This window comes from Heloderma suspectum, chromosome 1, assembly GCF_057233095.1.
Source record: "Heloderma suspectum isolate Gila_16-S chromosome 1, 16-S_ref, whole genome shotgun sequence".
NCBI classification, from domain to species: domain Eukaryota; kingdom Metazoa; phylum Chordata; class Lepidosauria; order Squamata; family Helodermatidae; genus Heloderma; species Heloderma suspectum.
Genome location: NC_139458.1, coordinates 132486070 through 132510908, shown reverse-complemented (window position 1 = coordinate 132510908; position 24839 = coordinate 132486070). Strand labels below are relative to the sequence as shown.

The following is a 24839-nucleotide window of genomic DNA, read 5'->3' as shown; positions in this document are numbered from 1 at the left end:
CAGGGCAGCCCACGCCCCGCACTTCCTTCCACAGAGGGTGAGAAAACGCATGTGATGCAGCGCTGAATGCTCCTGGCAGGTGAAGCTCTCTGTGCAGAGTCCGCCGCCACTCCAGGCATAGTGTAAATAACAGCCAGGTGTGCCAGCCTCACATGGGTAGTTAAGTGGTAAGTCCAGAAGCCCCAGATTCTAAGGCAGAGGAGCCTCTTGCCTGTGGAGACTTTCAGTTGCCCCATAGTCTCCCAGCCCCACCTCCGCTTTCAACACTTATTCTGCCCAACTCCACCTCCTCCTCTGCTTTGTCGCTTTCTTCTTTGCATCTGGGCTTTCCCCCCCCCTACTGTCTCCTTCCCCCTTCTCCAAACCTTTATTTCTCTCCAACTCTCCATTTCTTTATGCATCTGGGTTTTTTCCAGTCCCCCCCCACCCCCCCCACACTTCTCTGCAACCCTCCTCTTCTCTCCACATACCTGGGATTTTTGTTCATTTATTTTCCTGTCCCCTCTGCTTCTCTCTAACTCACTGGCGTTTTCTTAAGAGGGATTTATTGATTGAAGGCAAAAGGAGAAGGGGACGGCAGAGGATGAGATGGCTAGATAGCATCACCGATGCAATGAATATGAACTTGAGCACGCTCCGGGAGAGAGCGCAGGACAGGAAGGCCTGGTGTGCGATGGTCCATGGGGTCACGAAGAGTCGGACATGACTTAACGACTGAACAACATTGTTCCCTACTCACAGCTGTTCACACACGTCGAACATCACGACTCCCAGTTTTGCTTCTGTGTCTACCAAACACTTTGAGTTTTTTAGAGCAAGGAAAATGTGGCATTTAATCGTGAAAGTGCAATTTCCTCCTCTGTAGTTGTGTTATTCTGCTATACCACAGTGCCACCTAGAGGTTATGTATCAGAATACATAAACACTCGTCATGATGAAACCGAAAGTAGATACAGCCGATTAACCTTCCTGGCATATAGAAGGGGAAGAAATGGAAGCAGTGACAGATTTTACTTTCTTGGGCTCCAAGATCACCGCAGACGGTGACTGTAGCCATGAAATTAAAAGACGCTTGCTCCTTGGGAGGAAAGCTATGGCAAACCTAGACAGCATAGTAAGAAGCAGAGACATCACCTTGCTGACAAAGGTCCGTCTAATCAAAGCTATGGTTTTCCCAGTAGTAATGTATGGCTGTGAGAGCTGGACTATAAGGAAGGCTGAGCGCCGAAGAATTGATGCTTTCGAACTGTGGTGCTGGAGAAGACTCTTACGAGTCCCCTGGACTGCAAGGAGGTCCAATCAGTCCATCCTAAAGGAAATCAACCCTGAGTGCTCATTGGAAGGACAGATACTGAAGCTGAAGCTCCAATATTTTGGCCACCTAATGCGAAGAGAAAACTCCCTGGAAAAGACCCTGATGCTGGGAAAGACTGAAGGCAAAAGGAGAAGGGGACGGCAGAGGATGAGATGGCTAGATAGCATCACGGATGCAATGAATATGAACTTGAGCACGCTCCGGGAGAGAGCGGAGGACAGGAAGGCCTGGCGTGCTATGGTCCATGGGGTCACGAAGAGTCGGACACGACTGAACGACTGAACAACAACAATAGAAAAGCGCTTTGTTTATGAGTGTCCGGGAATTTTATTTATTTATTTATTTATTTATTTATGCTGGGCCCTCCCCTTTTCTCCACTTCTCCCTTTTGTGAACTCCATCTCTCCGTGCATCTTAGATGCAAGTTTATTTATTTATACTGTTCCCTCCCTTCTCCAGCTTTTTATTCTTCTGTTCTTTTGTTGTAGTTGTTGGCTGCCCCCATCCCTTCTCTTTAAAACATGTTTCTCTGTGCATCTGGGCTTCCCCCACCCCAAATTGGAGGTGTCTTTCCTTCCTCCTCGAAGTCTGTATTTCCTGTAATAAATGAGCAGCACATTCCTGCACAGAGCAATTCTTCACCTTTCCAGTTTGATAAACTCAAAATAGTAGTTTGATTATTAGTATATTTTTACTGAGAACGGGAGCGGCGCTTGTGGGTTTTTCTGCCTCACCTGCTAAAATAAATTGGCCAGCCTTGGGAACCCATGGGCTGTTTTAGGGCTGCGGGTAGTTTGCTACCGACCCACCCCGTGTTCGAACAACAGGACAAGTGTCAATATGCCACAGCTGCCGAGCGTGCACTGCCACACGCCGCAACCCACCTTGGTGATGGTGTCAGACCCAGGGCAGCGGGGCTGGCCTTCCGTGTCCCCCTCCGGCTACTGGAGCGATCGTGCTGATTTGCTTATAAAAATTTCCCCAAACCGGACGGCAGCAAGGCAGCCTGCTAGTTTCCAGACTTGTCCACACGACGACACACGGTTCAACTGGGGGGAGGCTGCTTCCTATGACCCTGTAATTAAGGGCGCAACCCTAGGCATCTTGAGGCAGAAGGAAGTCCTACAACTCCCAGCACTCCCCAGCCAGCCATGCTAGCTGGGGAATGCTGGGAGTTGTAGGACTTTTGTTCTGCCTCAACTTGCCTGGAGTTGCGCCCTACGGGGATTGCCGAAGCTGCGGGGGGAGTGTAGCGCCGGGCGGCCTGCGAGCCCCCGCTCCCTTCCTCCTGCCACGCTCCCAGCCAGGAAGCGCCTCCCGCCTCTTTCAAACTCAGAGCCCTTTGCGGGCGGCTTTCCGCCTCTGCTCGTAATCGCCTCCGCCGAGGGCTGGGGTCCGCTCGTCGCACGCAGGCAGGGCCGGAACAGCGGCTTCCGACGCTGCTTGTGCCTCGCCGCGGAGCCGGCCCCGTGCAGCCTCACGAGGTTCCTGAGACCAGGAAGGGGAAGGAAGCGCCTCCTGCGAGACGAGACGAGACGAGACGAAGCAGGCTGCCGCGCGCAGGAGGAGGCGACGCACGGCGAGTGTCGTCTTACTCTGCGCTTCCTCCGGGCGTCGCCGAGGGCTGCGCGCGGCGTTCCTGTTCCTTTTAATCCGTTTTATCCATGGGAAGCATCACCCCGGGGTACAAATTGCGCCGGCAGGGGGCTGTCCTGGACCTTACTGAGGGGTAACCTTTCCTTTACTTGGGAGCAAGCCCCTCTGAACTCGCTTGGGCTGCCTTCCGCGTAAACACGCACAGGCCCGTCGCATGTGTTCGTCCCCTGCTGCAGTTTATGCAGCCGCAACGTTCCCTCCCTCCGCCAGATGCGGCTGTTCGGACGAGGAAAGATGACCGGGCTCTCAGCTCTCCGACGGGGCCCCATGGCGCTTTCACAGGCGCATTCGCTATGCAGCAGCGGGAGGAGAGACTTCGGGTTTGATGGGTCTGCTTTGTTTTACCAGGACCTCCGCCTACCCGAGCCAGGGGCAAAAGACACGCCCTTGGGGTGCTTCCAGATGAGGCTTTTTTGCACCATCGGCCTGCCCCAATCAACGAATTTGGGGGGGGGGGGTTGAGATGACATCTTTCGCTCTAATCCTCCCATGTTTTCCACGGCTTCTTCCATCTTCTTTGTTACCACAGAAAACTCTTAAGGAAGAAAGTGCCCGGCTTCCAATTGGTAGTGCCGGGGGTAACCATCTGGAAGCACCCTCAGGATTAAAGACAGGGTGTCTCTGAGCATAGTCAGAGCTAGGAATTTGTTTTCTGTATCAGAACTGAATTGAGGTAGGGCGATGGCATGATAAAAGGCATTAAAAGCCTCATGGGGAAGCAGCCCTGCAGTAGCAGGGAGATCTTCGCTGAACACCAGATGACAAGCAAGGCAGGCTGCCTGTGTCTCTAATACCTACACAGAGGAGGGAATTTGGGCAGGTGTGGCATGTCATCCACTGGTGAAAAAATTGCAGTTGTCAAAATTATTACCCAGGAGATACAGGAGAGTCCCTTTATTAGGACATAGGTCCTAATAGGACCACATTGCCTAACTGTGGATTTGGGAGTTTTTACTCATGCACCAGCGTGACTATGTGCTTCTTTTTTAGGAGAATCCCTGTCTTCCTTTCTACCTGGTCAGCCTAGGCACACTGACACAACATGCAGTGAAAGAGTTGTCTATGGTCTGTTTCAGCTTCCTTTCACGCCTGCACCCAGCTCTGCATGTGCTGAGTTGGGCACTGTGACCGCACAAACACTGTTTCCCATCTGACAGAATATTCACTGTGTGTGCATCATGTTGTTCTCAGGTGGAACTTCAATCATTTTCCCCCTCTCTGCTCATGAGTATAGCAATGGCAGAGGAAGACCCTGCGGTGTTCACGTCTGGCGCTCTGCCCTCTGACCCCCGTCTCCTTGCCACAGTGACCAATGCCTATCTAGGCACCCGTGTCTACAGGGACATCCTCCACGTAAATGGGGTGTACAATGGAGCGGTTGGGGACACTCATCGTGCCGATATCCCCAGTCCTGTTAATGTCAGAATGAGCGTGGCTGCTGAGGACAGCCTAAGTGAGACGTTCTCCTTGGACACCAAGACAGGTCAGGGGCAATAATGCCATCATCCTCTGTGTGTGTGGGGGTGGCAAATATAGCAATGCCACCATGATGAGGCTGCATTGCTAAGTTTACTCTGAGTACAGGAGCTAGGCTTTGGTTTTGAAAGGAAGCTCAGCACATTACTTTAACAGAGACCACGGGGTGTACTGGGCAGAGAGTGTTGCGGATGGGCTAGGGTGTCCTGGGTTCAACTCCCCCCGTAGACATGAAGCTAACTTGGGCCAGTCACAGTCTCTCCTCAGCCTAATGAAAGGAAGCTTTAAAAGAACCCAAAGTATCCCTTCTGAAGGAAGGTTGGGATCCAAATGTGATCATCATTAGGGAATACAAAAGGGAATACATTTTTATTTGCAATACAAAATGCTCAAGATCTGAAGAATGCTTTTCCAGCTTCCTGTAGTACTAGTCTGTGGTGTGTTTTTTTCCAGTTCTACAGATTGCCTAATATACTTCTTAAGCATTCAGTAAATAATATCTCCTTCATGGATCACTGCCTTGTTGTGGCGAAGGGGCTTGTGTAACTCGGTGAAGCCATAAGCTATGCCATGCAGGGCCACCCAAGACGGACAGGTCATGGCGGAGAGTTCTGACAAAATGTGGTCCACTGGAGAAGGAAATGGCAACCCATTCCAGTATTCCTGCCAAGAAAACCCCATTGTGTGGATCACAACAAACTGTGGCAAATTCTTAAAGAGATGGGAGTACCAGACCACCTTGCCTGTCTCCTGAGAAACCTGTACGAGGGTCAAGAAGCAACAGTAAGAACCAGACATGGAACAACCGATTAGTTCAAAATTGGGAACGGAGCACGACAAGGCTGCATATTGTCGTCCTGCTTATTTAACTTATATGCAGAGTACATCATGAGAAACGCCATGTTGTATGAATCACAGGTCAGAATTAAGATTGCCGGGAGAATTATCAACAACCTCAGATACGCAGACGATACCACCCTAATGGCAGAAAGCGAAGAGGATCTAAAGAGCCTCTTGTGGAGGGTGAAAGTGGAGAGTGCAAAAGCTGGTTTGAAACTCAACATTAAAAAAACGAAGATCATGGCATCTGGCCCCATCACTTCCTGGCACATAGAAGGGGAAGAAATGGAAGCAGTGACAGATTTTATTTTCTTGGGCACCAAGATCACCGCAGACGGTGACTGTAGCCATGAAATTAAAAGATGCTTGCTCCTTGGGAGGAAAGCTATGGCAAACCTAGACAGCATAGTAAGGAGCAGAGACATCACCTTGCCAACAAAGATTCGTATAATCAAAGCTATGGTTTTCCCAGTAGTAATGTATGGCCGTGAGGGCTGGACTATAAGGAAGGCTGAGCGCCGAAGAATTGATGCCTTCGAACTGTGGTGCTGGAGAAGACTCTTACAAGTCCCCTGGACTGCAAGGAGGTCACATCAGTCCATCCTAAAGGAAATCAACCCTGAGTGCTCATTGGAAGGACAGATCCTGAAGCTGAAATATTTTGGCCACCTAATGCGAAGAGAAAACTCCCTGGAAAAGACCCTGATGCTGGGAAAGATTGATGGCAAAAGGAGAAGGGGACGGCAGAGGATGAGATGTCTAGATAGCATCACTGATGCAATGAATATGAACCTGAGCACACTCCGGGAGAGAGCGCAGGACAGGACGGCCTTGTGTGCTATGGTCCATGGGGTCACGAAGAGTCGGACACGACTTAACGACTGAACAACAACAAAATAATAATATGAACAATTATTTTTTCACCTGTATTATTTGTCACATAATATCATGATTATGCTGCAGATCATGTTTAGATGTTCTCACCCCAGTAGTGAACTTCATACCCGACTGATCTCCTTGTGTGAAATTGCTGTGCTTAGGCTTTACCTCAGAATTTAGAGAAAGGCATTTGAGAGAATGAATTCACACTGATCCCTCTGTTTTGCCTACAGGGACCTATATCCACACAATCCAGTCCTTGGGTTATACAGCCACTCACAGGATCTATGCCCACCATTCCCTTGTCCACCTTCTGGCTTTCAGCATCACCATCCAGAGGTCAGCTCTCAAAGCTCAGCCCATCACTGTGGACCTCCGGACCCAATTCACACCAAAGAGTCCAGATCTGGACTTGTACAAAGGGGCAGATTTCCAGGGAGCTCAGTGAGTATTATCATGTGAAGAAAGGGTCTTTCCTTCCAAAGAGCTTTAAAGATTGTGGGTGTTTCCATACAGAGTGGTCCTAGCGCTAATAATCAGATGGCATTGTGCAGCAATTCCATCTTTTCTTCCATAGAGGATTTTCACCAGTAAGAAAAAAGATGGAAGAAACAGCCAGATATAGGTCTGCTCTACATGAAGCTAAGATCTTGCAACTTTACTGGGGCTTCTGCTTAAGGATTCCTTGCGGGATTACCGTCAGCTCCTTTCCACATATTTTTTTCCTTTTTTTTCTTCTTTCTGGGCAAGTTCTGTATGTTTTATTATAAAGCCACTAGATGGTGCTGTGGTACTGCTGTCATAAAGCACCATTTCATCAGTACAGCATAGGTTTACTGCGGTTCATAGGGGGAGGAGGGAAAATGCCAGATTTTTGTCATCATGAAAAAAATTGTGATAAAGGTTGCAAAGAGCGGGAGGTGCCCTGGAGAAGGGGGACATCGTATATAGGACCTGCAAACTTCCATGAGTGACCAGTCACGAGCTCACATCCGTGAGTGACCAATCACGATAAATGCGTCGTGTAGAAAGGGCCATAGACAGGAAGTAAGGGCCTGTCACTAGTAAGCAGGTAGTCTGATTCATTAGATTTATTATCCTTAAATTTCCCCCGTACGGTAGGGTCGGGCCATGACACTGAGAGCTTCAAAGGTAAGGAGGACAAGGACTTTGTGCTGGATGGGGGTAGGAAGCCAGTGGAAGGGTTAATGACCTGGGGTGGGCAGGGGGCGCGGGTGAGGAGTTGGATTAGAAGTGATGCTTCAACTCCTTCTGCAATCCTCTCATCTGCTGATAAAAGCGTTACGTCTTCCTACACCATTTTCCTTTCTCTTCTAGCTATCTCTATGGAAAGACATTGGTCCCTGAAGTGGAGGGTGGTCCTCAGCCTACTGTACACATGATCTGGACCCCAGTGCCACCCTCAGTGACCCTCCCAGGGGAGGAGAAGGAGAAGAGTTGGGAGTTTCTCACTGCCCTAGCGGAGAGTGAAGAGGACGTGAAAAGGGACTTCAGCGAAGGGATGTCACTGATTGGATCTGGTTCCTTGTATCTGTCTCACACTCAGGCATGGGCCGCACTCTGGGAAGGATGCTGCGTAGAAGCTGATGGGCCTCTTTCACTGAGCCAGGCCATCTACGGATGTCTCTATTACCTGCTAAGTGCCGTCCCTCCTCCAGGTTCTCCTGACTTCCCATTCTCTGGAATCAGCCCTGGAGGCCTTTCTAACGGCAGGTGTAGTGAGGATTACTGGGGCCATGTCTTCTGGGACCAGGTGAGCCAAAAGGCATTGGAGTCTCGCCAGTTTCCCACCAATGCACAGAGTGGTGATGAGTTGGAGAAGTCATTACATGCCAGTGAGGAAATCCTAGACCTCTGCTGAGCTTACTCTTTGTTTACTTGGGCAGATCTGGGCTTTCTGGGGTGTATAGTTATGACATAGGAAGAACAGGAGGTGGTGCGGATTCTGTGGAATTCCCCCTCTCCATGTGCTTCATGGCTGAATCGTCACACAACCAGCTCCTAGCTCAAATATCCTGATGCCACACACCGCTTGTGGCAGGGTTTGCATGTGGTAGGTGGTCGCAGTGGGCTTGTTCTGCCATTGCAAGATCAAAGAACATTTGAAGATGCCTTACACTGAGTTGGACCATTAGTCCATCTCAGCCACCATCTCCAAGATATTGGGCAGAGTTCTCTCAGTCCCATATCTGGAGATCTTTTTAACTGGAGGTACCATGGACTGAACCTGGGACCTTACGCATGCAAAGCATGTGCTTTACCACTGAGCTATGGCTCCCTTATAGGATGGTCCGTCATTGCATTGGGCTCTTTTTGCATAGTTGGAGGAGACCTAACTGTGTATCTATCCCCACTTCCCTTTGGCGAGCCTTCCTTCCTCTGAATGAATGGCCCTATGTACTTGTATAGCTTAACCTAAGCTTTGACAGGCTGCCAGCTGCTTCATCAGATGTGTGAAATGGCATCGTTGACATAGAAATCTGTTTTTTTAAGCTGTAAAGGAGAGGATCTGGGGCTCAAATGCCTAGAAACCCTGGCTTCAAACTTAGACATAATTCTAAGATGCCACCCCTGCCAAAAGCTTGCCCAGGCTCCTTGAGAGAGCTCCAGAGTCTAGACAGTGTACTTGTGGGAAGGTCCTACAGCATGTGTGTTTCTGGGGCCTCTGAGAAAGCGTGAGAAAGAGATAGGAAGTACCTAGCTTCATATAGCGCATAGTTAAATGATGGAATTCGCTACCACAAGATGCAGTGATGGCCACAAACCTGGACGGCTTTAAAAGGGGGTTGGACAAATTCCTGGAGGAGAAGGCTATCAATGGCTACTGGTCCTGATGGCTCTGTGCTGCCTCCAGCACCAGAGGCAGGGAGCCTATGTGCACCAGTTGCTGGGGAACATGGGCAGGAGAGGATGGTCTTGCCCTCAGGTCCTGCTTGTGCGAGTGCCACTGCCAAAAGTGTCTCGTTGGCCACTGGGAGAGCAGAATGCTGGACCAGTTGGTCTGTAGCTTGGTCTGATCCAGCATGGCTCTTCTTATGTTCTTATGATATCGGATATACGACCGATCTTCTGATCAGATTAGTGCTCTGAAACTAGGAGTCCTGGTAGGAATATGCATAGAGGGGTATGCAGAGCTTGTTAACTGTCCCCGTCTTCATCTAATAGCAATGCTTATATGTGTTGTTGATTTGTTGTTAAATTCAGGATACCTGGATGTACCCAAACATCCTGCTTTTCTACCCAGAAGCAGCTCGTGCTGTCTTGAAATACCGGATCCAAACACTAGGAGGAGCTCTGTACAATGCACAGGAGCAAGGATACAAGGTAGAAGCGAGCGACACGTGCAGGAAAGAAAGAGCGCAAGCAATCAGCTGGAAGGAAGCTTCTTCAGTAAAGCTGGTTTTCTTTGTGAAAAAGGCATCTGCCACTTGGGGAGCCATGCAGAGTTGCCCCTTGGCTGCTTTTAAACTGGCCAGATGAGTTTTCATTTTACTCACTAGGCAGTTTTTAACAATAGGTAAATAAATTAAATTCGCAGTGGCTGATTAAAATCATGCCACTTCCTACAGCCTAAAACAGTGTTCAGAGTGGGAGAAGGAAAAAGGAAGTGGGATGTTTAGGCTGGTCTCCGTTTGCCTGAATGGGGACTGCATTAGGTCTGCCTGAAAATAAGTGGGATGGCATCTCTCTCCATTTCAGGCATTGCTCTGAAGGCAGGCCAGGTGGATCAGGGAACGCCTCTCTGCTTCTGAGCAAGCATCACAGGCCAGAAGAGTGAATAGGAACCATTCCCTGAGGAGCCTCAGGGGTTTCAACAGACAAATTCACCCAGCCTGAAAATAACTTTTGGAAGTAGGGCCAGGGACTGGGCAGGAAAAGGTTTGGTGTAGATTTCTTATTTGGTCTGGAATTCCTTAACTATAATCCTCGACATCAGGGACCTCATACACATGATGAGCATGTGGCCCACTTGAGAGTCTTGGAATTTACTTGGAGTAAGTTTCTAGTCCTTATGTTGTGAGAATAAGCCCGAAAATGTAGTCAGTGTATTCTAAAAGTTTGTGTAAAAAAGGGGGGGGGGGCCTAAAACAACTTCCCTGTGTTATATTATAAAATCTTATAATTTCCAAGATCAGTTTATGATTCTGAAGAGCCAACTTGCTAAAAGCCCCAAATATGCATATACTGTTGGCCATCCAGAATGCCACTGCTAGCATTGTAGGGATATTTGCACAAACTAAAATACTTGAATCCAATACATTAGCACTTTAGCTTTTCTGAAACTCGACATGCATTGTTGAGCTTTAATATTAATTAAATTACATCTCAGTAAACTGATGGTAAATCACTGGGATCGTTGGTGAATCACTGTAAGACCGTGCACAACCAAAAAATACCCATGTGGCATTATAGAAGAAGAGCTGTTTATTTGCCCACAATGTCACTGCACCCTAATGGTGGCCATGGCATGACATCTTTTGTTTGGTATGAACTGAGCAGATCTAGCGCAGAAAACAGGGGTGGACAATTTGTGGCCCTCCAGATATTGTTGGGCTGCAACTCCCATCATCTCACCTGATTGGCTCTGCTGGCTAAGGCTCATGGGCGTTGCAGTCCAGCAATATCTGGAGGGCTACAAGTTGCCCAGCCCTGGTGTAAAAGCCCAGCCTCCCATAGTGGGGAAAGGCAGGATCTGGAAGGGAGACAGGCCTGTCTTGCCAGGGCCTCAACAAGATAGAAGCCACTCTTCTGGCTCCCCATGAAAGAAAGCAGGATAAGCAGAGAGTAGGCAGGATCGTGTCTATCACTCGCTCCATATATAGAATTGGAGTGCCCAAACAAGTCCAATTTTCCTGCTAGAGTAGAGCGCAATTGTGCTTCTCATAACCATCATCTGGTTAACCTTCATACTGAACATTCCTGTAGTCGTGCCATTTGAATTAGTTATTTTAACAGTCTGATTAACATAAAATGGATTATACAAAGTAGGCCATGATCTTCAACAGCGCAGAGTGAAAAGCTGACCATTCTCGGTTTAAAATTACCTATAGAAATGGAAAATATTTTTTTGAATTATTAACCATCCTCTTGCTACTGAGTGTGTCTTAACCTGTTCAATTGGGGGGGGGGTGATTGTGGCAGGGTGCAAAGTTCCCCTGGGAGAGTGCAGCGACAGGCCGAGAGGTTTGCCCTGAGAAAGTCTATGGAGACGAAGAAATTCACATCAATGGAGATGTTATGCTGGCGTTTGAGCAATATTACTACATCACACAGGTAACTGCCATATCTTGTATGGTGTTACTGGCTTGAGACTGGCATCTTTTCAGGCCTCAGGCACCTGCTCCTGAAACTTAAGAGAGCTGCATCACTCAGGCCCCTGTCCTATTACTCCCTCCAGTTGATGCATCTTGTGATATTCACCTCAGATTTCTCTCTTCATGCTGCCCCTTTCCCTTTTTCCCTAAACCAGGGGCCTGCAGCCCTAGAACCTTGTATGGCCTTGTAGGCCCCTTCCAACCCTACTATTCTATGATTCTATGAACCACATGCCGTCCTCGGCCTGATTTCAGATGCCCTCTGCATGCAATGAGTGCAAGACCTGTGGCAAGAACGTTCTGTCCTTTCCCTGACAGCCCACTGCATAGGGAGGAAGAGAGAAGACGAAGTGGCAGGAGAATGGGGTGACCCACCCACTTTTGGTTTTGCCCCACCCCTGGCTTTGGCGCCCAACAGATTACCCACGAGGGCAGACAGAAGTTTGCCCGCCCCTGCCCTAAACCGCGTTATCCTGTTCCGGGACAGGAAGCTGGACCTGACAGCCCACTGAGCCCCTCCTTCCTGTTTGGTTCTAGGACTTGAAGCTCTTTCAGCACGAAGGCGGCTGGGATGTGGTCCAGGCTGTTGCTCAATACTGGTGCAACCGGGTGGTGTGGAACTCGGAAGAGCAGAACTACCACATCAATGGTACGTTGCGAGAGAGGACACCTTCTAAGCGGCAACCCACCATCCCACCATTGCAGCCTTTTCATCCCCCGTGTACGTCATGCCTGTTTAGACCTATGCTGGCTTTTTCATCTCATTGCACTGAGTTCCCTCGCGATCTGCCTGCAGTCAGATGCTCTTACACCACCCTCTTATTCAGATGCTGGATGGTTGTCTCTGGTTGACTCGCCTCTTTCCTTACTCCGCTGATAGACAGCAAGGTGGCTGTTCTCTTTTCCTTTCTTCTTCCCCAGTTGCTACTGCACCGCATTCCTCCAACTTGGCAGCATGGCTGAGCTTGGCACTCTCCCTGTCTAACCACAGAGATGAGTCCGCGTTCTGTGTTTGTACTTTGCACTATGTGCATGTGGAGATGGGCAGGATAATCTGCCAAATGGCAGCCTGAAGGTGCCAGGATTCCTTTCTTTCTTCGGGTGTGTAGAGACAGACCTACAAAGAGGGGCAGGTGTTTGAGGGGTGAGATTTGCCTCCTGCCATTGCCTTTCCTCATAGGTGGCACGTCCAACTCCCAAATCAAAAAACAATGACCCCCGCCCCTTTGCCCCTCCCTCATGCTTCAGGTAAACTGGAGTGCTTTTCCTTTTAAGCACTGCACATATTCAGGTGATCAAGCAGATAATATTTTCAGTGCATTAGTAGCAGCAGTATTAGTATTAAACCAATTTGCTCTGAGGAAGTAGGAGAGGTGGCTTGGTGTTCGTCACATCAATGGGGCAGTCACTACTGTGCATAGTTCCTTCAGCTGCAAACCAGATGAACGTGTTTCCCCTGAGCTCGAATCTAGGGGAGAAAACTGTCCGTCTGTGCAAATTGCACTGTGTGCTTCCACTTGCAGGTTCGGCCCTGAGATTATGTGTGACGGTATGTACACCAGCCTTCCCCAGCCTGACGATCTGGGTTGGGCTACAACTCCCATTGTCCCCAGCCAGCATGCCAGATGGCTAGCCTGCCACATCTGGAGGGCACCAAGTTGAGGAAGGCGGGCATACACCTTTTCATCAAGGCACATTTCTAGGCCCTGAAGTGAAGCTTGGACTGGCAAAATCTCAGGAGCTATGGAGGAGCTGACCAGGAGGGACTTCACTTATGGGCATGTCTCCGTGCACCTTCCCATACCTAACAGCATAAGAACAAATTGTGCCAAATTGGCAAGTTTATGCAAATTGGCTTAACCTGCACAGTTTGTTCAGATCACATAATTTGGCTTTTCTTGACAGGGCCTTTTGGCTGCCTTGGCTCAGCTTTGGAATATTTGTTTAACTTTGCCCATTTCTTATAGCCATTCTTGATGGGGGGTGGAATGTAGGATGTGCTCCCATGTTCTGAAGTGTCTGCCTTCTCCTAGGTGTCCTTCCCCCAGATGAATATCATTGTGCTGTAGATAACTCTGTTTATACCAATGCCATTGCCCAGAAAAGGTAAGACACTCTCAGAATCACTGATGTCTGCTCTCCTGTCTCTTCTCTTCTGGTGTCTGCCTTCTTCCTGCTTAGTAATGGATCCAAGCAAAGGCCTACATTAATTCATGAATTGCATTTCTTTAAACATGTATGCACTGCCTTTTTGCAAACAGCTTGAGAATAAAAATATAAAACATCATAAAATACACTGTACAAAATAGCAGCACAAAATTTTTAAAGGCACAAAGATACAAAGATCAAACAACAATTAAATAATTCAATAATGAATACAATTCAGCTAGCTCCAAAAACTAGATCAAACAACTCCAAACCAAACCAGACAAAAAACAGATTAAGGCTGCATTCTACTGCATGTTTAGACAGAAAAAAGGCCCACAGTTCCCAGCATGCCCCAGCCAGCCATGCTTGGGGCATGCATGTAGGCCTTTTTTCTGTTTAAACATACATAGGATTGCATTCTAAATGAGCCAAAAAACATAACCAGCAATACTGATGATTAGGTCCAGAACACTCTAAGAATGTACTTGCATTTATCAGTCGAAAATGCGTGCTGTTTCAATGTTCTTTCTTTTTTTAGTGGTTGTTAAATAAATATGTATTTCTTCGCTTTTATCCCACCCTTACTGCAAGGAACTCAGGGTGGTATACATGTTCCCTCCACTCCTGTTATCGTCACAACTACCCTGTTGAGGTAGGCTAAGCTAAGAGATGGTGAATGGCCAAAAGGCACCCCGTGAGCTTCATAGTTGAATAGCGATTTGAACCCAGGTCTTCCTGCTCCTAGTCTGGCATTCTATCCTCTAGACTGTACTGGTGCTAATAGTGGCTACTAGTCGTAGTTCTTCTACCCATCTTGACTTAAAAAAAAAACATGTTTTGCCACCAGAATGAGTTACATGCACCTGTTCGTGAGTTATTCCATATCCTCATTTGTGTGTCAGCTACCTTGGAAAATGGCAGCTACAGAATTCATGCACCAGATTGTCCCTGTCTACCCATGTTACATGTGTTCCTCCATGGGCCTGAAACACATGCAAACTAGAAAATCCTCTGCACATCTTTTTTTATTTATTTATGGGGGCTCTATGGCAGATCCAGGACTATAACACTCTTTCCTCTGCACCTTTCCAGCTTGAATTTTGCAATTGACTTGGGCTCCCAGTTGCATATTCCCATCCCTGGAGAGTGGAAGGAAGTTGCAAAGAACATGAAAGTGCCTTTTGATAAAAGCAGGAGCTACCACCCAGAATATGATGGGTACTGCCCAGGTGAGTAGGTTCAGGACAAGTGAGCGGCTGATGCATCTAACCCTTTATACCCACTGCAATACAGGTCAAGTGGTTCACATAACAATGAGGTCACAGTAATCACTCATCCTGTTAGTAAAGTGGGTTCCTGCATGCATCAAAATGGGCACTGGTACGAGTGGGTTTGTGCATACCAAGGGGGACCCCCAAGGCATTTAGGAAGATCTTGGGTTTTTTAAAAAGATTCTGGTCCCTACAAAACATCACACTAGCAGAGGCTGAAGTGGGGAACACTTGAGCTTGGTATAAGCCACCTTATACCAAGTTATACCATCTAGCCCAGTATTGCCTACACTGACTGACAGCAGCTCTCCAGGGTCGCAGACTGGAGTCTTTCCCATCCCTGCCTGGAGATGCTGGGGATCAAACCTGAGACCTTCTGCATGCAAAGCAGGTGCTCTACCACCAAGCTCCAGCCTGTCCCATCCACACTGTTCCCATGCTTCCACAGAACACTGGCCGCCAGGAACAGCAGAGAAGCCTTGGCTACCAAAGTTTGCATTTAGGCTGGATTTCCCTTTTGCTTGGGGGAAAAAAGGTGGAAGGAATTGGGATCAAAGAAAGCACGCTATCAGGTGCACCACCTCTGTGTCAAATCTGACACCCACCCACCCCACCCCACCCAAGGATCCTTTAAACTGCAAGAGGGGCAGTGCTTTCACAATTTGTAAGATGGGGGAGAGGGGTGAATTGACCACAGAGGACATAGCCTGAAGGATCTGTTAGTTCCCCTTGCAGATTCAAGGACCACTGGGGAGAGTAGGGAAGGGGGGTTGTCTTGGAAAATGAGCACCCTCACATCCTCCAAACACAGTTTCTCCAAACCCCCAGCATGAAAGCCCTTGCTTGTGCGAAAAAGTTTCTGTTGCCTTATGTATGCGGTGGGTTTGCTCACAAAATACTTATTATGCTATCTTGAAAAGTGGTCTCTTGCCCAACATTACACTAATTTGCAACACTTCTCAGGTTTCAGGCTACACGTTACCTTATAGTGAATATACTCGTGAGGGACGGGTGTGTCACATAATCGCTATACCCTAATCTAACCTTGCAGGGTGGGGACTAGAATACTTGCAAGCTTTTTTCTAGGGTTGCCAGCTTTTCTTTCTGGCAGGGCTCCTAGGCTTTTAACTGCTGCACAATCAGTAGAAATTCAGCATAAATGTTAGGCTTTCCCACAATGTAGATGGAGTGCGGCAACTGCTGAATATTTGCTTTGAACATCCTGGACTTTTTAATAGGAATATGGTTATTTCTCCATTCTGCTTGCTACCCAAAGGAACATGGTTCCTGGGATATGAAAGTCCATTTTCTTGCCCTCGAACACGTGTTCCTAGATCATCCCTATGCATTGCCTCTTTGCTCTTTCCTCAGGCGAGCAGGTGAAACAGGCTGATGTTGTCTTGCTTGGATTCCCTGCCATGTATCCCATGGACCCAGAAGTCAGAAGGAATGACTTAGAGATGTATGAGGCTGTGACTGACCCTCAGGGGCCAGCCATGACCTGGGTAAAGAGCTGATCTCGAGGAGGGAGGGAGGAAGGAAACCCGGGGGTTTCAGTGTGGAAGGTGTGGGAGTCCTGCACCGGTTTATTGCTGAGCTGCGTCCCTCTGAGTGCGCTGTTAGCATAGTACATGCGTAATAGGATTGGTTTCTTTCCCCCTGCACTAGAGCATGTTTGCTATTGGTTGGCTGGAGCTGAAGGAGACTGAGAGAGCACAGCAGCAGTTGGGCAAGTGTTTCAACAACATCACTGAGCCATTCAAGGTCAGGCAGTCTGACAGCGTTTTCCCGCTAGAAATGTCCTCACTCTACCTTTCCCCATAACATCCTTCAATCAGTCCCTTTTCCCTGACTTCCTCAGATCTGGGTGGAGAACTCGGATGGATCAGGAGCTGTGAACTTCCTGACAGGAATGGGTGGTTTTCTGCAAGCCATCCTGTTTGGATACACGGGGTTCAGGTACAAACTGTATTAATGAGTGACAGCTTAATGTTCATGAGTCAGAAATCCCTTGGAATAAAGACGATGGCAGCTCCTATCGAAAAGGTACTCAGGAACCTGAATCATGGATAAGCTGCAGATTCCACCTGCTGCCTCTGTTACAACCTGTTGGAGAGAGGAAGCCTGCATCCCCATCCCCCTGTTTCTGCCGCACCGTTGATGCCACCGAGCAAGAGCGAAAGGCCCAGGAGCAACTGCAAATGGGCAAAGAGTATTACATGGGGCGGACTGGTTTTAGGGGAGCACTCTTGGTGGATTGGACCAGGGCCACTCTCTCACCTGCTCCTGTAAAGCAGGCATGAGGAACCTATGGCCTGCGGGGGCTCCCCACCCATCCCACCAGCATCTTCCCTAAGCCCCGCCCCCTTTTCCTAGTCAGAAGGCCTTATCTCCAATCAGCAGCTGATCAGAGATAAGACCTTTTCCCTGCTCAGTGCTGAGAGAGGCTACTTTTCAGCACTGAACAAGGACAATGAATCAGCTGAGGTGGGGGTGGGAACTAGAAAGTGTGTGTTTGTGTGAACAGGGTGTGTGTATGAATGACTGGGGGGGGGTGAGAGTGTGGTGGCCACATCCACTTTGGTCTCCGGCCACACCCACTGTTAACATGCAGCCTCCAGGTGGTTTCGTGGGTAGCAGTCCAGCCCTTGAGCTGAAAAAGGTTCCCCCCCCCCCAGCTGTAAAGCCTGCACTGCCGCTTCAGGTGATCTTATTTGTCCCCAGTTTAATCTTTCCTCAGACCAAGGTGATGAGCAGTGGAGGGACATTGCAAGGAAGGGCTTTTCATTTTGGTTTAGCTGGCCTAAGGTGGGAAGAAGAGCAGAGTCCTTTTTCTAAAAGGTCTCTGGTTTATGTGAAAACCACATGTGTGGGGAACATGGTTATAGCCACCCAAATTTGTTCCCAACAGCAAGCGGAAGGCAGCTGAGTCAATACTGAAGTGGGATACAGCCTTTGGTACCGTAGCTAGAAATAGCCATGACACCACCTCTAGGTTAAGGAAGAAGAACAGGAACTGTCTAAAGCGCCCAAAATAGACCCGGTGCAGAGAGTCCTCCTTTGTGATACATGAGGAAGTGGAGATACGTCCTCCTGAGGATGGTTCTTGGCCTGGCCTCTGCCCCCACCCCCAGTTTGTTCTTTCAACTATGCCTGGGAGTCCCAGTATTACAAGGGAGAGTGTGTGTGTGTGTGTGTGTGTGTGTGGCAGTTAGAATATTTATTAAAATATTTATTTATTTATTTAAAAAAGGAAGAAGGTAGTTGTCATAACAAAGAAACATATTTTAGAGGCAAAAGTAATGGAACAATGTGTGAAAAAAAATTCACCTCTGTGGTAGCTGTGCTGGAGCACTGCCAGATAGCTGTGTTTCGAGTTTCCACAGCCACATCTGGTTGGCTGCTTCTGATGTCTGTGCTGTTCCCTGCTGACCCACATAACTGACAGGAACCAGCTTATGTTATCCAGTTTGTGTAGCTGGTTTCCCACACTGAGGTTGGGGGAGGTTGATAACTTCCTGCCTTTCCCTGGGAAGGCTTCTTGTGCTCACTTCTGCATGCTTCAGTGAGTGCCAAAGTCAGCTTGGACTATGCAGTCTGGACACAGCCTAAATCGGGGGCAGGGGAATGTGTGGCTCCCCAGATGTAGTTGGACTGCAACTCCCATCAGCTGTGGCCAGCCAATGGTGAGGGGTGATGGAGTTGTAGTCAACAACATCTGGAGGGCCACACATTCCCCATGTCTGGCCGAAATAAAAACTCATTCTGGTCATCCCTTATAAGAGTTACCTTGAGAGTAAGAAGACTTATCTTGAGAGTAAGAAGCTGACTGGTGGGAGATTCAGGACGGGTAAAAGGAAGTACTTATTTACACCGTGCATAATCAGACTATGGAATTCACTACCACAAGATGTGGTGATGGCCACCAATTTGGTGGCCATCACCAATTTGGTGGTGTAACCTTCTGTGCATGATTGAGTGGCAGTCAGGACCAGGCAGCTGGATCCCGTGGCTGGGGCAGTGTGACTTTAGACAGAACAGCCATGTTATAATTGTTATTTACTTGGCTATGTTGAAAATTACTGCTTACACTTTTTCAGTAATCTTTGTTTCTTTTTTCAAACGTCCATCTCCCCTTGTTAACCTGACACACTGCATTACCCATGTGTGACTGATAAATACATCAAAATGTGCACTGGTGGTGCAGTAATAAATCTGTTGTTAGACACAAGGGTCCTTCTAGTCCAGCACTGTCAGCTCTGACTTGGCAACAGCTCCCCAGGCTCTTGGGCTAAGGTCGTTCCAGCCCTGCTGCATGACATCAGAGACCAGAAGCTGCAAGGACGGTATAAAATGTGCTCTGCTGCTGAGCCATGGCCGAAACTTGCTTATAAAAGGATGACTTGAATAGTCGCAACCCGAGGTGGTCTGCAGTTGGCAATGCCTGTGTTCTGTGCCATGCTCCTTATTACTCAGAGCTCGGGGTACGGTGTTTATTAGGCTCTGTGAGACTCTGTAGCATGCATTATGCTGGCCACTGACTCTCCCACCATTCCTAGGATCACCAAGAGGCGCCTGAGCTTTGACCCTATTTGTCCTGATGACGTTAAGGAGCTCAAGATCACCGGAGTGTGTTACTTAGGAAGCAAGCTGGATTTCATCCTTACCAAAGAAAACGTCACCATCAAAGTGACAAAATGCTCCTCTGATCTTCAGTCATCTAGCCTGGAGGCTGTGCTGGCAGGAACAGGCACACACCTTCCCCTAAATAAAGGTACAGCATCTCCATCTATAGCTGTAATACCGACATTCCGTGCTCCTGACCTCCTGCACTCTCCTTCCACGGGAGAGTTGCACATGGATGAATTGGCATAGCACTGGCATACCACTCAGCATAGCCTTCAGCATGGCATTCAGTCACACATGCTTGTTGAAGCTGGAACTGGGCCTATCTAGTATCCCACAGCATGCTCTCTTCCTGCATTCTCTGTGGCAGAAGGCAATCAGAACCCCAAGCCAAAATGTCTTAAACTGCAAAGAGTGACAAAGCATTGGATTGTGAGCAGAATACTCAGCAGACTGTAAGAACCATGATTCTGTTTGCTGAGGGAGAGTCCCTGTACCTGTAGTCCCTAACCTGCTGCCCTTCAGATGTGTTGGACTACAACTCCCATCACCCATAGCCAACATGATGGGAGCTGTAGTTCAACACATCTGGAGGGCATAAGGTTGGGGAATGCTACCCTATACCATACTCCAGAGTTAAACAACCTGGCACCCTCCATGCATTTTGGACTACAGCTCCCATAGTCCACAGCCAACTGGCTAGGGATTCTGGGAGTTGTCTGGCATAGTCCCTGTGTTATGGGGGCTCCTTTTTGAAGCAGCAGTGAAAATAACACTGTAATCTCTCAACAGTGGCAGGCAGAGAAGAAGGGTTTCTGGCCAAAATCTAGATGGAAGAAAGTTACACGTGTGAGAGAGAGAGAGAGAGAGAGAATGAGAGAGAGAAAGAGAGAGACTGAATGAATGAATGTGGACGTGAGTGACTTGGCCAGGACAATGGAGCTGTGGAGGGGAATCTCAAAAACAAACACAAGAATGTTCCTGACGGGGAGGCCCACGTCTGTAGTGGCTCTTCCACCTGTTCACAGGAGCAGGGCTCATCCACTCTGAATTTTCCCAGTGGGAACCCTGCAAAAGCAAACAAAACAAGAAAACAAAAAACTCTACAAATAACACCACTTGGAAAGTGTTGTTGTTAACAAAATGTACCCAGTTGAAACTGCTGTCCCAGTGACACAAGGAAACATTGCTCGCAAAGGCCTGTGCTCATTGTTAGAAACGGCTTCTGTCTGAGTTCCAACCAAGCTGTTTAAGCCACTTTCCTAAATGTTGACACCTGAAGGTGAGCTAAATGGAGGTGGTGCAAGTTGCTACCCCTGGAAACCTATTGACCTTCCACAGGAGCCTTCCCCAACGTGGTGCCCTCCAGCTGTTTTGGATTGGAGGTCAGGAATGCTGGGAGTTGTCGTCCAAAACATTTGGAGGGCACTGGGTTGGGGAAGGCTGCTCTACCTCTATTCAGAAGATGAAAAAGATGTGCATCTCAAAAAGGGTTATTCATTTGGATGACCACCTTTACAGCTGGTGTGCCTTTTCCCCCCATCCATTTCAGGACAGAGTGTCTCCTTCCCTACAGCTGATGGTTGGATCCAGAAGGTACCTGCTGGAACATTTTGAACCCATTTTTATTCTTAATTTCTTGGCGAGTATGAAAACTGCAAAGCCTTATTGACTGGGAGATAATGGCAGGTGGTCTGCATCTTTGAGCTCCATTCTCTGTCGATATTCAGCATCACGGAGGAGTCTGAATCTTTGCTGCATTATTCCTAAAAAAACAACCTGCTCCAACGGGAGTGGGCTTCAAGTTCTCCACCAGCACTTCATCGGAAATGTAGCTTCCTTCCTGACCACAGGATAGGTTTTGAAAGGTTCACTCTTGCGGGGGTAGGTAGTTCTTGAAGGGGTTTTAAGACCTCTCCTAATAATGTACTTATTGTACGTTATGGTTTGCTTATGAAAGTATGGCCCTGACTTTCTTGTGAGCCACAGCATTTTGTCAGTGCAAAAATGGGATCCTTCTCCTAGCCAGGACTTCCACTGCAATTGTGGGGGCTGGGAAGCCTGTGCTTATGTGAGTGTCAGAGGCACTGGTAGCTCATACCAGTGACCTAGAACAATCCATACCCATTTTTCCTGTAATACCATTGCTCTGTTGTTTGTGATCAATCTTTGGGCGTCAGCCATTAATATCAAGGGTGAGAAACATTTTTCAGCCCAAGGGCCACATCCCCTTTGGGGGAACTTTCCAGGGACAACATGCCAGAGATGGACAGAGCCCCTGCGAAACATGGGCGGAGTTAAAGCGGGTGAGTATTCCCACACTCTCTTTCTCATATACACATAACACACACCCGTTCGTACATATACATACACACGCGTACACAGTCATACTCTTGCGTGTGCACGTGCACATGCAAATGTGCCCTCTCAAACATGCACATTTCTCCCCCCAGCCCCGGAAAACACCCCCCTCCAACAGCATTTAGGCTTTCAAAAAGCTTCCATTTGCACCAGCGAGGGCTTTTTAAAAGCCTCATTGCAGTGCGGGGTGTGGGGAAGCAAAGGAGAGGCTCCCATGTTGGGAGTCCGGTGGGCTGGAAGTTCTCTGCCACTGATTTATGTAGTTGTTTGCAAGAACATAATCCTCACATCATGTTTAAATTCTCTTTTTGCTTTCACATTTGAAATAAGAAAATTTCCCTTGCTGCTCATATGAAATACAAGCAATACTTTTGCCAACAGGACCTCAGATGCTTGGTGTTATCGCATCAGATGATATGGTGAATACCAATAGATGCTCAAACCAATTCCATTTCTTTGGTAGTATTTTGGTGAAGGCCCCTTTCAGTATTTAAGGTTTCATTCTTCCTCATAATCCAGGTGTTTATGGGCTACGACACTGTGAAAACTGATCAGTGTGAGGATTTCAGGAACAGAGAAATCTGCTTGGATTTCTTGTAACAGTCCATGTAGGGTTTGGATTTCTGGGAGAAGTGCCTAATACAATTGCAAGTCCAGACAATGAAATTAACAGGACAAAATAATTTGGGTGCAACCCTAGTCTGGGGGTGTTTCTGGATCCATCTCTGCTGCCTGAGGCTCAGGTGGCCTCAGTGACACGGAGTGCCTTTTAGTTATGGCTAATATGCTAGCTGCAGCCATGCTTGGACCAGGATAGCATGGCCACCATGGGCCAGGCATTGGTAACTTCAAGGCTGGATTCTTGCAGTGCTCTTTATGTGGGGTTGCCCTTGAGGCTGCTCTGGAAGCTGTAGCTGGTGCAGAATGCTTTGGCTAGGCCGTTGAGTGGGATGACCTCCCGGCAGCATATTGCACCTGTGCTGGAGGAAATGCACTGCCTGCCTACCTGCTATCAGGCCAGGTTTAAGGTTTTCTTGCTAGTATGTAAGGCCCAAAACAGTCCGAGACCTGGTTATCTGAGAGACTGCCTTCTCCCCTATAGACCCATTTGGTCCTTGAGGTCATTTGGTGAGGCCACGTGCTCCTGAGGTCCACTCTGCAGTGGCTCGGAGCAGGGCATTCAGCATGGTGGCTCCTACTATGTGGAATAATCTCCCAGATATTGGACACGTGCCAACAATTCTTATTTTTGCCACACGCTATGCAAGCCTTCCCGGTGGAGTTTAGCTTACCCTGTATTTTTTATTTTATTTATTATTAAATTTATTAATCGCCCATCTGGCTGGTCACCCAGCCACTCTGGGCGATGTACAACAAACAATAAAACAGTTTAAAACAATACAATTCTACAATAAAAACATTTTCTAAAATACCCTAACCCACCCCAAATGCCTGCCTAAACAACCACATTTTTAATGCACGATGGAAGCTCATTAAAGAGGGGGCATGACGGAGTTCCCTAGGGAGGGAGTTCCACAGAGTGGGGGCCACCACAGAAAAGGCCCTCTCCCTCGTCCCCACCAGTCTAACTGTCCTGGCTGATGGGACAGAGAGAAGGCCATCCGAGGCTGATCTTGTTAAGCGGCCTGTCTGGTGCTGCTGGAGGCGCTCCATAAGATAGGCTGGGCCGGAACCATATAGGGTTTTAAAGGTCAAAACCAACACCTTGAATTTGGCCCGGAAAACAACTGGTAACCAGTGCAACTCCTTCAGCACTGGAGTGATGTGATCTCGCCGGCGGCTGCCTTTAATCAGGCGAGCCACCGCGTTCTGTACCACCTGCAGTTTCCGAACCGTCTTCAAGGGTAACCCCATGTAGAGCGCATTACAGTAGTCTAAACGAGAGGAGACGAGGGCATGTACTACCGATGGGAGCAGATGGTTGGGAAGGAAGGGGCGCAGCCGCCGTATCAGATGGAGTTGATACAGCGCTGTCCGGCTCACAGCCTCCATGGAGAGCTGGGAGTCCAAAATGACCCCCAGGCTGCGGACCTGGTCTTTCAAGGGTAGCCGTACCCCATTCAACACCAGGTCAACATCCCCCAGCTTCCTCTTGTCTCCCACCAAAAGTACCTCGGTCTTGTCAGGGTGCAGCTTCAGCTTATTCCTCCCCATCCAGCCACTCACCGTCTCCAGACATTTGGACAGGGATTCTACGGCCAACCTTGGTGAAGATTTGAATGAGAGGTAGAGCTGCGTGTCATCCGCATATTGATGACACTGCACCCCAAACCTCCTGATGATAGCCCCCAGCAGCTTCACATAGATGTTAAATAGCATCGGGGAGAGGATGGAACCCTGTGGCACCCCACAAGTAAGTGGCCACGGGTCTGAAACCTCCTCTCCCAGTGCTACCCTCTGGTACCTGCCGGAGAGGAAAGACCGGAACCACCGCAATACAGTGTCTCCAGTGCCCAACCCCTCCAGGCGGTCCAGGAGGATACCGTGGTCAACGGTATCAAAAGCCGCTGAGAGGTCAAGGAGAACAAGGAAGGAGCATTCACCCCTATCCAGAGCCCTCCTCATATCATCTACCAAGGCGACCAAGGCCGTTTCTGTCCCATGCCCAAGCCTGAAGCCCGACTGAAATGAGTCTAGATAATCAGTTTCTTCCAAGTGTGCCTTCAACTGCACCGCCACCACCCGCTCAATCACCTTGCCCAAAAATGGCAGATTTGAGACTGGGCGAAAGTTGTTCAGAACTTGAGGATCCAAGGAGGGCTTCTTTAAGAGCGGTCTTATCACTGCCTCCTTGAGGGCTGATGGCATCACTCCCTCCTCAAGGGAGGCGTTCACCACCGCCCTGATCCCCTCACCCAGTCTCTCTCTGCAGTCCATAATGAGCCAAGATGGGCAAGGATCAAGTGAGCA

The 24839-nt window shown here is 48.5% G+C and overlaps 1 protein-coding gene across 2 annotated transcripts; it reads left to right on the top strand.

Moving 5' to 3' along the window:
• Positions 1-1492: 1492 nt before the first annotated feature.
• Positions 1493-22985, top strand: PGGHG (protein-glucosylgalactosylhydroxylysine glucosidase). 2 transcript variants are annotated; one of them, XM_084849676.1, is made up of 14 exons: positions 1493-2999; positions 4163-4454; positions 6400-6610; positions 7505-7940; positions 9392-9511; positions 11330-11461; positions 12040-12151; positions 13536-13608; positions 14743-14879; positions 16293-16426; positions 16590-16685; positions 16783-16880; positions 19481-19695; positions 21100-22985. In XM_084849676.1, the coding sequence occupies exons 2-14, from the start codon at positions 4196-4198 to the stop codon at positions 21162-21164; spliced, it is 2088 nt and encodes a 695-aa protein (XP_084705802.1). In that variant the 5' UTR covers positions 1493-2999; positions 4163-4195; the 3' UTR covers positions 21165-22985. The 2 variants fall into 2 exon arrangements, with proteins under 2 accessions (XP_084705802.1, XP_084704937.1); XM_084848811.1 differs by having other exon boundaries at positions 19481-22985.
• Positions 22986-24839: the final 1854 nt, after the last annotated feature.

Bases quoted from the DNA above. Each gene is read 5' to 3' on its own strand.
- PGGHG (XM_084848811.1), top strand. From the start codon at position 4,196: ATGAGTATAGCAATGGCAGAGGAAGACCCTGCGGTGTTCACGTCTGGC. The intron at 4,455-6,399 runs GTCAGGGGCAAT...TTTTGCCTACAG, and splicing joins CTCCTTGGACACCAAGACAG to GGACCTATATCCACACAATC. The intron at 13,609-14,742 runs GTAAGACACTCT...GCACCTTTCCAG, and splicing joins AATGCCATTGCCCAGAAAAG to CTTGAATTTTGCAATTGACT.